The 19,210-nt window shown below is 56.3% G+C and overlaps 1 protein-coding gene across 1 annotated transcript; it reads left to right on the plus strand.

Moving 5' to 3' along the window:
* Positions 1-11,617: 11,617 nt before the first annotated feature.
* On the plus strand, positions 11,618-14,876 carry LOC117736690 (zinc-binding protein A33-like). Its single transcript, XM_034542193.1, is given in 3 exon segments — positions 11,618-13,089; positions 13,091-13,265; positions 14,625-14,876. Coding segments are annotated over 2 exon segments (1,422 nt in total). The 5' UTR covers positions 11,618-11,779; the 3' UTR covers positions 13,203-13,265; positions 14,625-14,876.
* The last annotated feature ends 4,334 nt before the right edge of the window (positions 14,877-19,210 follow it).

The raw sequence follows: 19,210 nt of genomic DNA on the forward strand, positions 1-19,210 counted from the left end.
CCCTCCACCATCCACCCTCCACCCTGCAACCCTCCACCCTGCAACACTGCACCCTGCAACCCTCCATACTGCAACCCCCCACCCTGCAACCCCCCACCCTGCAACCCTCCACCCTGCACCCTGCACCCTGTAACCCCCCACCCTGCAACCCTCCACCATGCAACCCTCCACCCTGCACCCTGCAACCCTCCACCCTGCACTGTGCAACCGCCCACCCTGCAACCCTCCACCCTGCACCCTGCAACCCTCCACCCTCAACCCTCCACCCTCAACCCTGCAACCCCCCAACCTGCAACCCCCCACCCTGCACCCTGCAACCCCCCACCCTGCACCCTAAAACCCTCCACCCTGCACCCTGCAACCCTCCACCCTGCAACCCTAAAACCCTGCACCCTGCAACCCTCCACCCTCCACCCTGCACCCTGCACCCTGCAACCTTCCACCCTGCAACCCTGCACCCTGCAACCCTGCACCCTGCAACCCTCCACCCTGCACCCTGCAACCCTCCACCCTGCACCCTGCAACCCTCCACCCTGCAACCTGCAACACCCCACCCTGCAACCATCCACCCTGCAACCCCCCACCCAGCAACCCTCCACCCTGCAACCCCCCAGCATGCAACCTTCCACCCTGCAACCCTGCACCCTGCAACCCTCCACCCTGCACCCTGCAACCCTCCACCCTCCACACTGCACCCTGCAACCCTCCACCCTGCAACCCTCCACCCTGCACCCTGCAACACCCCACCCTGCAACCCTCCACCCTGCAACCCCCCACCCAGCAACCCTCCACCCTGCAACCCCCCAGCATGCAACCTTCCACCCTGCACCCTGCAACCCTCCACCCTGCACCCTGCAACCCTCCACCCTGCACCCTGCAACCCTCCACCCTGCAACCCCCCACCCTGCAACCCTCCACCCTGCACCCTGCAACCCTCCACCCTCCACCCTGCAACCCCCCCACCCTGCAACCCTCCACCCTGCACCCTGCAACCCTCCACCCTGCAACCCTGCACCCTGCAACCCTCCAACCTCCACCCTGCAACCTTCCACCCTGCAACCCTCCACCCTGCAACCCTCCACCCTGCAACCCTGCAACCCTCCACCCTCCACCCTGCAACCCTGCACCCTGCAACCCTGCAACCCTCCACCCTCCACCCTGCAACCCTGCACCCTGCAACCCTCCAACCTCCACCCTAAAACCCTCCACCCTAAAACCCTGCACCCTGCAACCCTCCACCCTCCACCCTGCAACCCCCCACCCTGCAACCCTCCACCCTGCACCCTGCAACCCTCCACCCTCCACCCTGCACCCTGCAACCCTCCACCCTCCACCCTGCACCCTGCAACCCTCCAACCTCCACCCTGCAACCTTCCACCCTGCAACCCTCCACCCTGCAACCCCCCACCCTGCAACCCCCCACCCTGCACCCTCCAACTCCAGATGTGTGAAGCAAAATAAACCTCACCGGCCCAGAGACGGTGTTGGAGACACAGAGGCTGTGGCAGAGTTTGAACACCGGCAGCCAAACACCCTGCAACCCTCCACCCTGCAACCCTGCACCCTGCAACCCTCCACCCTGCAACTTCCACCCTAAAACCAGACACCCTAAAACCCTGCACCCTGCAACCCTCCACCCTCCACCCTTGCAACCCTCCACCCTGCAACCCCCCACCCTGCATCCCCCCACCCTGCAACCCTCCACCCTGCAACCCTCCACCCTCCACCCTGCAACCCTCCACCCTGCAACCCCCCACTCTGCAACCCTCCACCCTGCATCCTGCAACACCCCACCCTGCAACCCCCCACCCTGCAACCCTCCACCCTGCAACCCCCCACCATGCAACCCTCCACCCTGCAGCCTGCAACCCCCCACCCTGCACCCTGCAACCCCCCACCCTGCAACCCTCCACCCTGCACCGTGCAACCCCCCACCCTGCAACCTTCCAGCAACCCTGCACCCTGCAACCCTCCACCCTCCACCCTGCACCCTGCAACCTTCCACCCTGCAACCCTCCACCCTCCACCCTGCAACCCCTCACCCTGCAACCCCCCACCCTGCACCCTCCAACTCCAGATGTGTGAAGCAAAATAAACCTCACCGGCCCAGAGACGGTGTTGGAGACACAGAGGCTGTGGCAGAGTTTGACCACCGGCAGCCAAACAGGCACAACCCCCCACCCTGTAACCCAGCACCGTGCAACCCTCCATAAAATAAGAAACACCAAATGCGTTAATCAGAATTAAGTTTGCTCCCAATCTGGTATGTTTGTTCCCCCCCCCCCCCCATCCCCCCTCCACTGTGCAAATGTTTAAATGTGTTTGATAACGGAGCATAAAAAGCTTTTAGAACCTCGTGTATACCTTCATGGTTCTCTAACGGCCGTTACTCTGTATTATAATCCGTAAAGAGAGAGTCAGTGTGAAGCTTTGGTCAATAAGCAGGAATAAATAAAGTCAAATGCACTTTACAGTTCTTGCTAATCAGCGTTCACGTATCAGCGTTCTCTCAAAATCCACCTTTGTGTTAATCTCTAGCGGAGCTGGAAAGATGGGTAAAATATATTTATATGAGGCCACATTAATTGATTATTACAGTAAATATAATCTGCAGCCTGTGTCAGTAGGACAAAGAAGAAGATGAGCAAAAGGGACAGGAGATTAAATACAGTGTGTCATATTTAGAAACTATAATCTGCAGCCTCACGTCTCCAATTATTACTGCGTAATATTAAAATAATGTAATTGTGCTGCATTTATTAAAGGTTGTTGTTGTTGTTGTTGGGTTTCTTTTTTTTATTTGCCAAGAAAAACAACAAAACTGATATTCGTGGCACAATTATTAAAAAACACTGATCTGTATTAAATCATGATGAAATGAACTATGATGAAACTGTGTGTGTTACTTACTTTAAGACAATTACAGTGCACCTTTTTGTTTTATTCTTTTATTATATGCGTCTTTATTTTTTATCATGCGGCCTTCTGGGAGATATTGTGTTTCAGAAGTAACACGCCATGACCCGGAAGTACACATTTAAAGGTATATTTTACAGGTGATGTTCAAGGTGCGTCAGGCCAAAGCCACGCCTCCCCCTCCGCCTCGCCGCACCCGCATCGGCCGCACCCGCTCCCGCCGCTCCGGCTACGCCTTCTCGCACGCGCAGGGCTACGGTCATCGTAGACACAGCGTCCACACAGAGTCCCATTCATCCGAGCGGTTCACTCAGAGAGGCCACTACGCGGCCCACGAGTGTGTTTCCTAAGTCAATGAAAGCATAAGATATTTATCAATGTATTACTGTCATTGTATCTCTATCCCTGAAGACTGAAACTGTTTCTCAAATATGACAAAAATGTCTATTCTTTCAGCTCAGCTCTCCCTGATAACCATTTTGTATCGTTTTGTACTTCAACTTTTTACTGCAATACAAAAAAAGATCTAAAAGACCAATGATGTCCTATCTATTATTATCTGGGATTGGTTACTGTGACGGCTGGGGCGTGGTTGGGGGGGGGGAGTGGAGGAGTGGCTCAGAGAACAGGTGCTGGGAAGGGGCTTAATTAGCCTCAGTTGTAGGGGATCAGGGGTAATGTGTCTCGCCCCTTTATCAGGTGCGATGGAGATGGAGCAGGGGACGGGCAGAGCAGAGATCCAAATGGTGCTGGGGGGGGGGAACCCGGGGATTGTGACAGGAGTTGTTACACTGGAGCCCATGTGGACAAGGTCGTCTTGGTGCAGTTCAAGGAGGGGTTGCCGGCCAGAACATCGAAGTGGGTCCGCTGTCATGGCCCCACGTCGCTGGAGGCCGCCATCACTCTGGCGGTGGATCAACTGGCGGTTCATCACTGCAGTCAGGGGGACAGCGGCGGCGCACTGATAGGGGTGCAACGGAAGAGTCCAAGTCTGGGCTGAAACAGGGTTTTATACACAGGCCTCCACTATTATGTTAGTCAACTTCTCTTTTTCTTCATTCGCATCCTCACAGAGGAGAGTGAATGAACCCTGCACCCTGCAACCCTCCACCCTGCAATCTCCACCCTGCAATCCCCCACCCTGCAATCCCCCACCCTGCAACCCCCCCAACCTGCAACCCTCCACCCTGCAACCCTCCACCCTCCACCCTGCAACCCTCCACACTGCAACCCTCCACCCTCCACCCTGCAACACCCCACCCTGCAACCCTCCACCCTGCAACCCCCCACCCTGCAACCCCCCACCCTGCATCCCCCCATCCTGCAACCCTCCACCCTGCAACCCCCCACCGTGCAACCCTCTACCCTGCAGCCTGCAACCCCCCACCCTGCACCCTGCAACCCTCCACCCTGCAAACCTCCACACTGCAACCCTCCACCCTGCACCCTGCAACCCTCCACCCTCCACCCTGCAACCCCCCACCCTGCAACCCTCCACCCTGCACCCTGCAACCCTCCACCCTCCACCCTGCACCCTGCAACCCTCCACCCTGCAACCCTGCACCCTGCAACCCTCCACCCTGCACCCTGCAACCCTCCACCCTCCACCCTGCAACCCTCCACCCTGCAACCCCCCACCCTGCAACCCTCCACCCTGCACCCTGCAACCCTCCACCCTGCACCCTGCAACCCTGCACCCTGCAACCCTCCAACCTCCACCCTGCAACCTTCCACCCTGCAACCCTCCACCCTCCACCCTGCAACCCCCCACCCTGCAACCCCCCACCCTGCACCCTCCAACTCCAGATGTTTGAAGCAAAATAAACCTCACCGGCCCAGAGACGGTGTTGGAGACACAGAGGCTGTGGCAGAGTTTGACCACCGGCAGCCAAACACCCTGCAACTCTCCACCCTGCAACCCTGCACCCTGCAACCCTCCACCCTGCAACCCCCCACCCTGCAACACTCCACCCTGCACCCTGCAACCCTCCACCCCTCCACCCTGCACCCTGCAACTTTCCAACCTGAAACCATCCACCCTCCACCCTGCACCCTGCACCCTGCAAACCCTCCACCCTCCACCCTGCACCCTGCAACCCTCCACACTAAAACCCTCCACCCTAAAACCCTGCACCCTGCAACCCTCCACCCTCCACCCTGCACCCTGCAACCCTCCACCCTCCACCCTGCACCCTGCAACCCTCCACCCTGCAACCCTGCACCCTGCAACCCTCCACCCTGCACCCTGCAACCCTCCACCCTCCACCCTGCAACCCTCCACCCTGCAACCCCCCACCCTGCAACCCTCCACCCTGCACCCTGCAACCCTCCACCCTGCACCCTGCAACCCTGCACCCTGCAACCCTCCACCCTGCACCCTGCAACCCTCCACCCCTCCACCCTGCACCCTGCAACTTTCCAACCTGAAACCATCCACCCTCCACCCTGCACCCTGCACCCTGCAAACCCTCCACCCTCCACCCTGCAACCCTCCACACTAAAACCCTCCACCCTAAAACCCTGCACCCTGCAACCCTCCACCCTCCACCCTGCAACCCCCCACCCTGCAACCCTCCACCCTGCACCCTGCAACCCTCCACCCTGCAACCCTGCACCCTGCAACCCTCCAACCTCCACCCTGCAACCTTCCACCCTGCAACCCTCCACCCTGCAACCCCCCACCCTGCACCCTCCAACTCCAGATGTGTGAAGCAAAATAAACCTCACCGGCCAAGAGACGGTGTTGGAGACACAGAGGCTGTGGGAGAGTTTAACCACCGGCAGCCAAACACCCTGCAACCCTCCACCCTGCAACCCTGCACCCTGCAACCCTCCACCCTGCAACCCCCCACCCTGCAACCCTCCACCCTGCACCCTGCAACCCTCCACCCTGCAACCATGCATCCTGCAACCCTCCACCCTGCATCTTGCAACCCCCCACCATGCAACCCTCCACCCTGCACCCTGCAACCCCCCACCCTGCAACCCTCCACCCTCCACCCTGCAACCCCCCACCCTGCAACCCTCCACCCTGCACCCTGCAACCCTCCACCCTGTACCCTGCAACCCTCCACCCCGCAACCCTGCACCCTGCAACCCTCCAACCTCCACCCTGCAACCTTCCACCCTGCAACCCTCCACCCTCCACCCTGCAACCCCCCACCCTGCAACCCCTCACCCTGCAACCCTCCACCCTTCAACCATGCATCCTAAAAACCCTCCAACCTGCATCCTGCACCCCCCCAACCTGCAACCCTCCACCTTGCACCCTGCAACCCTCCACCCTGCAACCCTCCACCCTGCAGCCTGCAACCCCCCACACTGAACCCTGCAACCCTCCACCCTGCAACCCCCCACCATGCAACCCTCCACCCTGCATCCTGCAACACCCCACCCTGCAACCCTCCACCCTGCAACCCTCCACCCTGCAACCCTGCACCCTGCAACCCTCCACCCTGCACCCTGCAACCCTCCACCCTCCACCCTGCAACCCTCCACCCTGCAACCCCCCACCCTGCAACCCTCCACCCTGCACCCTGCAACCCTCCACCCTGCACCCTGCAACCCTGCACCCTGCAACCCTCCAACCTCCACCCTGCAACCTTCCACCCTGCAACCCTCCACCCTCCACCCTGCAACCCCCCACCCTGCAACCCCCCAACCTGCACCCTCCAACTCCAGATGTTTGAAGCAAAATAAACCTCACCGGCCAAGAGACGGTGTTGGAGACACAGAGGCTGTGGGAGAGTTTAACCACCGGCAGCCAAACACCCTGCAACCCTCCACCCTGCAACCCTGCACCCTGCAACCCTCCACCCTGCAACCCCCCACCCTGCAACCCTCCACCCTGCACCCTGCAACCCTCCACCCTGCAACCATGCATCCTGCAACCCTCCACCCTCCACCCTGCATCTTGCAACCCCCCACCATGCAACCCTCCACCCTGCACCCTGCAACCCCCCACCCTGCAACCCTCCACCCTGAAACCCTCCACCCTCCACCCTGCAACCCCCACCCTGCAACCCTCCACCCTGCACCCTGCAACCCTCCACCCTGTACCCTGCAACCCTCCACCCCGCAACCCTGCACCCTGCAACCCTCCAACCTCCACCCTGCAACCTTCCACCCTGCAACCCTCCACCCTCCACCCTGCAACCCCCCACCCTGCAACCCCTCACCCTGCAACCCTCCACCCTTCAACCATGCATCCTAAAAACCCTCCAACCTGCATCCTGCACCCCCCCAACCTGCAACCCTCGACCCTGCACCCTGCAACCCCCCACCCTGCAACCCTCCACCCTGCACCCTGCAACCCTCCACCCTGCAACCCTCCACCCTAAAACCCTGCACCCTGCAACCCTCCACCCTGCACCCTGCACCCTGCAACCTTCCACCCTGCAACCCTGCACCCTGCAACCCTGCACCCTGCAACCCTCCACCCTGCACCCTGCAACCCTCCACCCTCCACCCTGCACCCTGCAACCCTCCACCCTGCAACCCTCCACCCTGCACCCTGCAACACCCCACCCTGCAACCATCCACCCTGCAACCCCCCACCCAGCAACCCTCCACCCTGCAACCCCCCAGCATGCAACCTTCCACCCTGCAACCCTGCACCCTGCAACCCTCCACCCTGCACCCTGCAACCCTCCACCCTCCACACTGCACCCTGCAACCCTCCACCCTGCAACCCTCCACCCTGCACCCTGCAACACCCCACCCTGCAACCCTCCACCCTGCAACCCCCCACCCAGCAACCCTCCACCCTGCAACCCCCCAGCATGCAACCTTCCACCCTGCACCCTGCAACCCTCCACCATGCACCCTGCAACCCTGCACCCTGCAACCCTCCACCCTGCAACCCCCCACCCTGCAACCCTCCACCTTGCACCCTGCAACCCTCCACCCTCCACCCTGCAACCCTCCACCCTCCACCCTGCAACCCCCCACCCTGCAACCCTCCACCCTGCACCCTGCAACCCTCCAACCTCCACCCTGCAACCTTCCACCCTGCAACCCTCCACCCTCCACCCTGCAACCCCCCACCCTGCACCCTCCAACTCCAGATGTTTGAAGCAAAATAAACCTCACCGGCCCAGAGACGGTGTTGGAGACAGAGAGGCTGTGGCAGAGTTTGACCACCGGCAGCCAAACACCCTGCAACTCTCCACCCTGCAACCCTCCACCCTGCACCCTGCAACCCTCCACCCTCCACCCTGCACCCTGCAACCCTCCACCCTGCAACCCTGTACCCTGCAACCCTCCAACCTCCACCCTAAAACCCTCCACCCTAAAACCCTGCAACCCTCCACCCTCCACCCTGCAACCCTCCACCCTGCAACCCCCCACCCTGCAACCCTCCACCCTGCACCCTGCAACCCTCCACCCTCCACCCTGCACCCTGCAACCCTCCACCCTGCAACCCTCCAACCTCCACCCTGCAACCTTCCACCCTGCAACCCTCCACCCTCCACCCTGCAACCCCCCACCCTTCACCCTCCAACTCCAGATGTGTGAAGCAAAATAAACCTCACCGGCCAAGAGACGGTGTTGGAGACACAGAGGCTGTGGAAGAGTTTGACCACCGGCAGCCAAACACCCTGCAACCCTCCACCCTGCAACCCTGCACCCTGCAACCCTCCACCCTACAACCCCCCACCCTGCAACCCTCCACCCTGCAACCCTCCACCCTGCAACCATGCATCCTGCAACCCTCCACCCTGCATCCTGCAACCCCCCACCATGCAACCCTCCACCCTGCACCCTGCAACCCCCCACCCTGCAACCCTCCACCCTCCACCCTGCAACCCTCCACACTGCAACCCTCCACCCTCCACCCTGCAACACCCCACCCTGCAACCCTCCACCCTGCAACCCCCCACCCTGCAACCCCCCACCCTGCATCCCCCCACCCTGCAACCCTCCACCCTGCAACCCCCCACCGTGCAACCCTCTACCCTGCAGCCTGCAACCCCCCACCCTGCACTCTGCAACCCTCCACCCTGCAACCCTTTACACTGCAACCCTCCACCCTGCACCCTGCAACCCTCCACCCTCCACCCTGCAACCCCCCACCCTGCAACCCTCCACCCTGCACCCTGCAACCCTCCACCCTCCACCCTGCACCCTGCAACCCTCCACCCTGCAACCCTCCACACTGCACCCTGCAAACTTCCACCCTGCAACCCTGCACCCTGCAACCCTCCACCCTGCACCCTGCAACCCTGCAACCCTCCACCTTGCACCCTGCAACCCTCCACCCTGCAACCCTCCACCCTGCAGCCTGCAACCCCCCACACTGAACCCTGCAACCCTCCACCCTGCAACCCCCCACCATGCAACCCTCCACCCTGCATCCTGCAACACCCCACCCTGCAACCCTCCACCCTGCAACCCCCTACGCAGCAACCCTGCAACCCTGCAACCCTCCACCTTGCACCCTGCAACCCTCCACCCTGCAACCCTCCACCCTGCACCGTGCAACCCTCCACCCTGCATCCTGCAACCCCCCACCCTGCAACCCCCCACCCTGCAACCCTCCACCCTGCAACCCCCCACCATGCAACCCTCCACCCTGCAGCCTGCAACCTGCAACCCCCCACTCAGCAACCCTCCACCCTGCAACCCCCCACCATGCAACCCTCCACCCTGCATCCTGCAACACCCCACCCTGCAACCCTCCACCCTGCAACCCCCCACCCAGCAACCCTCCACCCTGCAGCCTGCAACCCCCCACCATGCAACCCTCCACCCTGCAGCCTGCAACCCCCCACCCTGCACCCTGCAACCCTCCACCCTGCAACCCTCCACACTGCAACCCTCCACCCTGCACCCTGCAACCCCCCACCCTGCAACCCTCCACCCTGCACCCTGCAACCCCCCACCCTGCAACCCTCCACCCTGCAACCCCCCACCCTGCAACCCTCCACCCTGCAACCCTGCACCCTGCAACCCTCCACCCTCCACCCTGCACCCTGCAACCTTCCACCCTGCAACCCTCCACCCTCCACCCTGCAAACCCCCACCCTCCAACTCCAGATGTGTGAAGCAAAATAAACCTCACCGGCCCAGAGACGGTGTTGGAGACACAGAGGCTGTGTCAGAGTTTGACCACCGGCAGCCAAACAGGCACAACCCTCCACCCTGCAACCCCCCACCCTGCATCCCCCCACCCTGCAACCCTCCACCTTGCAACCCCCCACCGTGCAACCCTCCATAAAATAAGAAACACCAAATGCGTTTATCAGAATTAAGTTTGCTCCCAATCTGGTATGTTTGTTCCCCCCCCCCCCCCATCCCCCCTCCACTGTGCAAATGTTTAAATGTGTTTGATAACGGAGCATAAAAAGCTTTTAGAACCTCGTGTATACCTTCATGGTTCTCTAACGGCCGTTACTCTGTATTATAATCCGTAAAGAGAGAGTCAGTGTGAAGCTTTGGTCAATAAGCAGGAATAAATAAAGTCAAATGCACTTTACAGTTCTTGCTAATCAGCGTTCACGTATCAGCGTTCTCTCAAAATCCACCTTTGTGTTAATCTCTAGCGGAGCTGGAAAGATGGGTAAAATATATTTATATGATGCCACATTAATTGATTATTACAGTAAATATAATCTGCAGTTTTACATTTTTTTTTTCATCACTTGATGTTTAACCTCTGTAGTTTTTATGATGGAACTCATCTTAATAACTTATGTGTTTCTCTGCGACGGAATACGTTCTCTACTTTTCATCTGAATATGAGAAGTCAATTATGACACAATTAATTCATTATTTATCGTCACTGAAACGTGATTTTTCAGAAACATGGCTGACTGAGGACTCAAGAGACATCTTTAAAATACCAAAATATAACTCAGCTCACCATGTAAGAGGGAACAGATCTGGAGGGGGAGTCTCTCTGTTTATTCATAGTGACAATTAGGGATGAGGTGGGATCTGTTTTTTTATTGATTATTTAGATATTTTAGTTCATCTTGTGAAAATAATATCAACTAATGCGTGATGAGATAAAGTCTTTTAACTCTTAATGTCAGTAATAGAGTGAATGAATTAATGAGACAGAAAGTTAAAACTAATTCAGGTTTAAAGACTTTAGACTACGTATATTTCATGATTGCTTTTTGTACATTAACTGAAAGACAATGTTGAAAACCAATAGTCATATTAGTGAGTTTGATCTCATGTTTTTATAAATACTCACTAAATAAATCACACTAAACATTTGGCCCCTTTGACTTTGATGAATATAGAATATGAGATAAGCAAATCAGATTAAAACCTCAGCGTTGGTTCTTATAAGTGCAGGTGAAGAGTGTGATCAGTATTTAGTCCACCTGGAGGAAATGAACACAGTCTTTTAGACATTTTATCAGAACATCTTACAGCTGCTGAAAAAATGAAATATGCTGTGAAACTGGTTTAGTGTCAGTGAGCCTGTTGACATGTTCAGTCCTCAACACAACACTCTTCTCCTTGTTTGTGGCATTTTATGATCAGTTATCATTTTATTTAGTGGAACAAAAAACTAGAAATTAGTTTTGAGTTCAACTTTAAAACAACAACTGCTTAAATATGGAATTTGTATTTAATCATAAGAGAAAGTTTACCTCAGAAAGACATCATGACTCCACCTGCTGATGACTACATGACATAGCAGCATTTCTTCCTGTTAATTAAACCTGTCACACAGGTTATTGAAAATAAAAGTAGATGTTGTCATTGTTGAACAGAGCTGAGACGCCAATACAGGGACTGAGATCTCTGCTGGAAAACACACGGTCGGAGTATTTAAAGCAGTGAAGAGACGGGACAGTAACCTGGTGAGTCTTGATATTGAAGGATCATTTATATACCGAGACAAATGGCTCAGAAAATAGTTCTTTTTGAAAGATACCTGAACTGTCACGTTTGTTCAGAGACGTTCAGAGATCCTGTGTCTCTGAGCTGCAACCACAGCTTCTGTTCAAGCTGCCTGGAACTATTCTGGAAACAAGCTGGAAACACAAACTGTCCCATTTGTAAAAGGAAATCCTCAAAGGATACACATGTGAACTTTGTACTCAAGCAACTGGCTGACTCCTTTGCTGAGAGATATAAAACTGTATCCTCTGAGACAGAAGAAGGAGAGAAGAAGGTGGAGGTGGTGTGTAGTAAACATGGAGAAGAGACTCAACTGTTCTGTGAGGACGAGCAGAAAGCTGTGTGTCCTGTCTGTGAGTTTCATCTCCACCAGAGTCACAAGGTGGTTCCTCTAGAACAAGCAGTCAGTGACCTGAAGGACCAGCTGAGATCTGACTTGGAGTCTCTGCAGGACAAGAGGGACGAATATGAAGAAGTGGAGGAAACATACCAGGAAGTGATTCAACACTCCAAGGAGCAGCTGTTGTCCACAGAGAGGCAGATCAGAGCAGAGTTCAACAAGCTCCACCAGTTCCTGAAAGAGGAAGAGGAGTTCAGACTGGCAGCTCTGAGGGAGGAAGAGGAGCAGAAGAGGAAGACCATCAGCAGAGAGATGGAGATGATTCAGGAGCAGATCTCCTCTCTGTCAGACAGCATCTCTGCTGTTGAAGAAGACCTGCAGAAACACAACGTGTCCTTCCTCAGCAGTTATAAACCCACTCAGACCAGAGCCAGAGTCCAGAGCTCACGGTCAGATCCACAGCTGGTCTCAGGAGTGCTGATAGATGTGGCCAAACACCTGGGCAACCTGTCCTTCAGAGTCTGGGAGAAGATGAAGGACAAGGTCCACTTCAGTCCTGTCATTCTGGACCCAAACACTGCACAGCCCTTTCTCCATCTGTCTGATGATCTGACCAGTGTGAGACGTGGAGACACAAAGCAGAAACTTCCTGACAATCCAGAAAGGTCCACTAAGTATTCAGAGGTTCTGGGATCTGAGGGCTTCAGCTCAGGGAAACACAGCTGGGATGTGGAGGTGGGAGACCATCCTTTCTGGTTTGTAGGTTTGGTTAAAGAGTCAGTTGACAGGAACGGAGAGATATCTGCTTCTCCAGAAGATGGATTCTGGTGTTTATTTCATAACAATGGTAAATACACTAATGGAGCTGGTCAGACTCTCAGAGTGAAGAAGAGTCTCCAGAGGATCAGAGTCCAGCTGGACTATGACAGGGGGGAGGTGTCCTTCTACAACCCTGAAGACATGACTCACATCCACACTCAGAGACACTTTCAATGGGGAACTCTTCCCATATTTTATTATTGGAAATGCTGGTGATGCTAAAACTGCTGAAATCAAAATCTGTCAAACTGATATTTCTCTGTGATGTTCAGACATGTTTGTGTTTATTTAGACTTCACTGTGTGTCAACATCTCATTGATATAATCAATACAATCAACAGTTATAACATAAACTTGTCATGCCGGAGCACTAATGAAAGAACCCAAATGCACGACCCGAGGCAGAGAGTAAAGTTCACAAGGATTCCTTTATTGATAAAGGTAATATTGTAACAGGATAGAGTCTCTGGAGAAGGACCGCCGAAGGTTCTCCCGATGTAACTGGGGAGGGACTGAGGCCGGTCAGCAAGGCTATGACCCGCTGTGGTGAGAGCAGCTGTCTCACTCAGGGGAGAGTAGAATCGTCAACGTAAACAGTCCAGGGTCATTCACAGGAAGGCAGTCAAACTCGGCAGAGGTACAGGCAGGGATCGGGCTTACTCGGAAACGAAGGGACGTCGGAATCAGAACAGGATATCAGGCAGGAAAAACGCTGGTAAGTTCACTCTCAGGTGAAGAAAAACGAACTGGCAACGAGACAAGTGAAGCACAGAGTATATATACACACTGGGAGGGGAGTTAACGAGACACAGGTGAAACACATCAGGGCAGGGAGAGGTAATCACATATGAGGAAGTAAAGACAGCAAACATGACACAGGAGGATGATTTCAAAGTAAAACAGGAAGTGACAAGACAACAAAAATAAAAGCACTACCGTCTAGTGACGGTTGTGACAAAACTGATATATGTAATACTCAAACTGTATCACATCATCAGATCATAAACTTCCACACAGAAACAAATGATTATTCAATAATAACTAAATCAGCATCTTGTTTCATCAGAACTCAATCTCACATTTAGTGAATCCACTAAACCAAATACTTTGTTTCCAGTTGTGTTTCTTTAACTTTGATCATCATCAGACATCAGTTTTAATCTATAAGATTTATTTCTGTTGACTTATTTCATTTTAAATGTAATAACTTCAGTGTTTTACACTTTACACTCAGAGTCTCAGAGGTTCAGAGAATCAAAACACATTCTGACTGTTTTATTATATCTTTATGATTTAAAATGTTTTTCTTTATTGTCTCTAATGTTGCAAATTAATAATTTGTTTTTATTCTTTGCATGCAATTTACTGTAAAAAAACTAAATATTATTTTAATCTGAAATATATCTTTCTAAATAAATTAAGAAATTAAGTTTTAAGGATCTGTTGTTAAACAAATGATTAAAAAATCAATCTATAAAAATAAATGTTAACTGTATGACATCATCATATAACTTTAAATATAAAAGTGTGTAGTAATCTGGTCATTATATTGTTTTATGATATTATATATTTTACCTTGTTTTATTCTGTGTAAAAAGAACTGTTTTAATTGAGTTTTATTTTAAGATTAGATCAAACTTTATTCATTCTGATGGAAATTGATGTTTAACAAGTGTAAAGTGTAAATATAATATCTTAAAATCCAAAATACGTACAGCATATACAATTCTAAAATCAGGTTAACAGTATGAATCATAAAAATGTAAATGGGTTTTTATTCAGTCTGTAATTATTTATACTGTTTATGTTGATTTTTGTAGTTTTTACATGAGCAGTGACATAAACGATATATAACAATGTTTCTGATCATTTAGTTAAAAAAAATATTTTTTCATTTAATCAACTATATCTTTATAAATGTGCATCAGTTGGATGATGATTAATGACGTGTAAATAAAAAAAATTTTAATCTGAATCTTCTGTGTGAGGTTGTTTCTTTACAAACATCTGTGAAATATTCATGAGACAAATTACTAAGAATACAAATCATTAAAAAATAATTATGCAACCAGTTTATAACAAAAGACAATAATTAATTTTAAAACTTTAAATCACATTTTTTTCATTATCACATTGACAAACTCCTCCAACGTCAACATCTCTGGACAGTCCAGCTGAATTAAGTCAGATGTTCTTCAGTAAAGTCCCGTGACTACTAATTAATTCCTCCACCGACAAAACTCCAGATGTGTGAAGCAAAATAAACCTCACCGGCCCAGAGACGGTGTTGGAGACACAGAGGCTGTGGCACAGTTTGACCACCGGCAGCCAAACAGGCACAACCCCCCACCCTGTAACTCTCCACCTTGCACCCTGCACCCTGCAACCTTCCACCCTGCAACCCTGCACCCTGCAACCCTCCACCCTGCACCCTGCAACCCTCCACCCTGCACCCTGCAACCCTCCACCCTGCAACCCTCCACCCTGCAACCCTGCACCCTGCAACCCTCCACACTGCAACCCCCCACCCTGAAACCCCCCACCCTGCAACCCTCCACCCTGCACCCTGCAACCCTCCACCCTGCAACCCTGCATCCTGCAACCCCCCACCCTGCAACCCTCCACCCTGCAACCCTCCACCCTCCACCATGCAACCCTCCACCCTGCCCCCTGCAACCCCCCACCCTGCAACCCTCCACCCTGCATCCTGCAACACCCCACCCTGCAACCCTCCACCCTGCAACCCCCACCCTGCAACCCTCCACCCTGCAACCCCCCACCATGCAACCCTCCACCCTGCAGCCTGCAACCCCCCACCCTGCACCCTGCAACCCTCCACCCTGCAACCCTCCACACTGCAACCCTGCACCCTGCAACCCTCCACCCTCCACCCTGCAACCTTCAACCCTGCAACCCTGCACCCTGCAACCCTCCACCCTGCAATCCCTCACCCTGCAATCCCCCACCCTGCAACCCTCCACCCTGCACCCTGCAACCCTCCACCCTGCGACCCTGCACCCTGCAACCCTCCACCCTGCAACCCCCCACCCTGCAACCCTCCACCCTGCACCCTGCAACCCTCCCCCCTGCAACCATGCATCCTGCAACCCTCCACCCTGCAACCCCCCACCCTGCAACCCTCCACCCTGCAACCCTCCACCCTCCACCCTGCAACCCTCCACCCTGCACCCTGCAACCTTCCACCCTGCAACCCTGCATCCTGCAACCCCCCACCCTGCAACCCTCCACCCTGCAACCCTGCACCCTGCAACCCCCCACCCTGTAACCCCCCACCCAGCACCCTGCAATCCCCCACCCTGCAACCCCCCACCCTGCACCCTGCAACCCTCCACCCTGCACCCTGCAACCCTCCACCCTGCAACCCTCCACCCTGCGACCCTGCAACCCTCCACCCTGCAACCCCCCACCCTGCAACCCCCCACCCTGCACCCTGCAACCCTCTACCCTCCACCCTGCAACCCCCCACCCTGCAACCCCCCACCCTGCACCCTGCAACCCTCCACCCTGCACCCTGCAACCCTCCACCCTAAAACCCTCCACCCTAAAACCCTGCACCCTGCAACCCTCCACCCTGCACCCTGCAACCTTCCACCCTGCAACCCTGCACCCTGCTACCCTCCACCCTGCAATCCCCCACCCTGCAATCCCCCACCCTGCAACCCTCCACCCTGCACCCTGCAACCCTCCACCCTGCGACCCTGCACCCTGCAACCCTCCACCCTGCAACCCCCACCCTGCAACCCTCCACCCTGCACCCTGCAACCCTCCACCCTGCAACCATGCATCCTGCAACCCTCCACCCTGCATCCTGCAACCCCCCACCCTGCAACCCTCCACCCTGCACCCTGCAACCCCCCACCCTGCAACCCTCCACCCTGCAACCCTCCACCCTCCACCCTGCACCCTGCAACCCTCCACCCTCCACCCTGCACCCTGCAACCTGCAACCTTCCACCCTGCAACCCTGCACCCTGCAACCCTCCACCCTGCACCCTGCAACCCTCCACCCTGCACCCTGCAACCCTCCACCCTGCAACCCTCCACCCTGCAACCCTGCACCCTGCAACCCCCCACCCTGTAACCCCCCACCCAGCACCCTGCAATCCCCCACCCTGCAACCCCCCACCCTGCACCCTGCAACCCTCCACCCTGCAACCCTCCACCCTGCGACCCTGCAACCCTCCACCCTGCAACCCCCCACCCTGCAACCCTCCACCCTGCACCCTGCAACCCTCCACCCTCCACCCTGCAACCCCCCACCCTGCAACCCCCCACCCTGCACCCTGCAACCCTCTACCCTCCACCCTGCAACCCCCCACCCTGCAACCCCCCACCCTGCACCCTGCAACCCTCCACCCTGCACCCTGCAACCCTCCACCCTAAAACCCTCCACCCTAAAACCCTGCACCCTGCAACCCTCCACCCTCCACCCTGCACCCTGCAACCTTCCACCCTGCAACCCTGCACCCTGCAACCCTCCACCCTGCAATCCCCCACCCTGCAATCCCCACCCTGCAACCCTCCACCCTGCACCCTGCAACCCTCCACCCTGCGACCCTGCACCCTGCAACCCTCCACCCTGCAACCCCCCACCCTGCAACCCTCCACCCTGCACCCTGCAACCCTCCACCCTGCAACCATGCATCCTGCAACCCTCCACCCTGCATCCTGCAACCCCCCACCCTGCAACCCTCCACCCTGCACCCTGCAACCCCCCACCCTGCAACCCTCCACCCTGCAACCCTCCACCCTCCACCCTGCACCCTGCAACCCTCCACCATCCACCCTGCACCCTGCAACCTTCCACCCTGCAACCCTGCACCCTGCAACCCTCCACCCTGCACCCTGCAACCCTCCACCCTGCACCCTGCAACCCTCCACCCTGCAACCCTCCACCCTCCACCCTGCACCCTGCACCCTGCAACCTTCCACCCTGCAACCCTGCACCCTGCAACCCTCCAACCTGCACCCTGCAACCCTCCACCCTGCACCCTGCAACCCCCCAACCTGCAACCCTCCACCCTGCACCCTGCAACCCTCCACCCTGCAACCCTGCATCCTGCAACCCCCCACCCTGCAACCCTCCACCCTGCAACCCTCCACCCTCCACCATGCAACCCTCCACCCTGCCCCCTGCAACCCCCCACCCTGCAACCCTCCACCCTGCATCCTGCAACACCCCACCCTGCAACCCTCCACCCTGCAACCCCCCACCCTGCAACCCTCCACCCTGCAACCCCCCACCATGCAACCCTCCACCCTGCAGCCTGCAACCCCCCACCCTGCACCCTGCAACCCTCCACCCTGCAACCCTCCACACTGCAACCCTGCACCCTGCAACCCTCCACCCTCCACCCTGCAACCTTCCACCCTGCAACCCTGCACCCTGCAACCCTCCACCCTGCAATCCCTCACCCTGCAATCCCCCACCCTGCAACCCTCCACCCTGCACCCTGCAACCCTCCACCCTGCACCCTGCAACCCTCCACCCTGCGACCCTGCATCCTGCAACCCTCCACCCTGCAACCCCCCACCCTGCAACCCTCCACCCTGCACCCTGCAACCCTCCCCCCTGCAACCATGCATCCTGCAACCCTCCACCCTGCAACCCCCCACCCTGCAACCCTCCACCCTGCAACCCTCCACCCTGCACCCTGCAACCCTCCACCCTGCACCCTGCAACCTTCCACCCTGCAACCCTCCACCCTGCAACCCCCCACCCTGCAACCCTCCACCCTTCAGCCTGCAACCCCCCACCCTCCACCCTGCAACCCTCCACCCTGCAACCCTGCACCCTGCAACCCCCCACCCTGTAACCCCCCACCCAGAACCCTGCAATCCCCCACCCTGCAACCCCCCACCCTGCACCCTGCAACCCTCCACCCTCCACCCTGCACCCTGCAACCCTCCACCCTGCACCCATCCACCCTGCAACCCTGCACCCTGCAACCCCCCACCCTGCAACCCTCCACCCTGCACCCTGCAACCCTGCACCCTCCACCCTGCAACCCTCCACCCTCCACCCTGCACCCTGCAACCTTCCACCCTGCAACCCTGCACCCTGCAACCCTCCACCTTGCACCCTGCAACCCTCCACCCTGCAACCCTCCACCCTGCAACCCTGCAACCTGCAACCCTCCACCCTGCAACCCTCCACCCTGCAACCCTCCACCCTGCAACCCTCCACCCTGCAACCCTGCATCCTGCAACCCTCCACCCTGCAACCCTCCACCCTGCAACCCCCCACCCTGCA

Source organism: Cyclopterus lumpus, chromosome 9 (assembly GCF_009769545.1).
Source record: "Cyclopterus lumpus isolate fCycLum1 chromosome 9, fCycLum1.pri, whole genome shotgun sequence".
Taxonomy (NCBI): domain Eukaryota; kingdom Metazoa; phylum Chordata; class Actinopteri; order Perciformes; family Cyclopteridae; genus Cyclopterus; species Cyclopterus lumpus.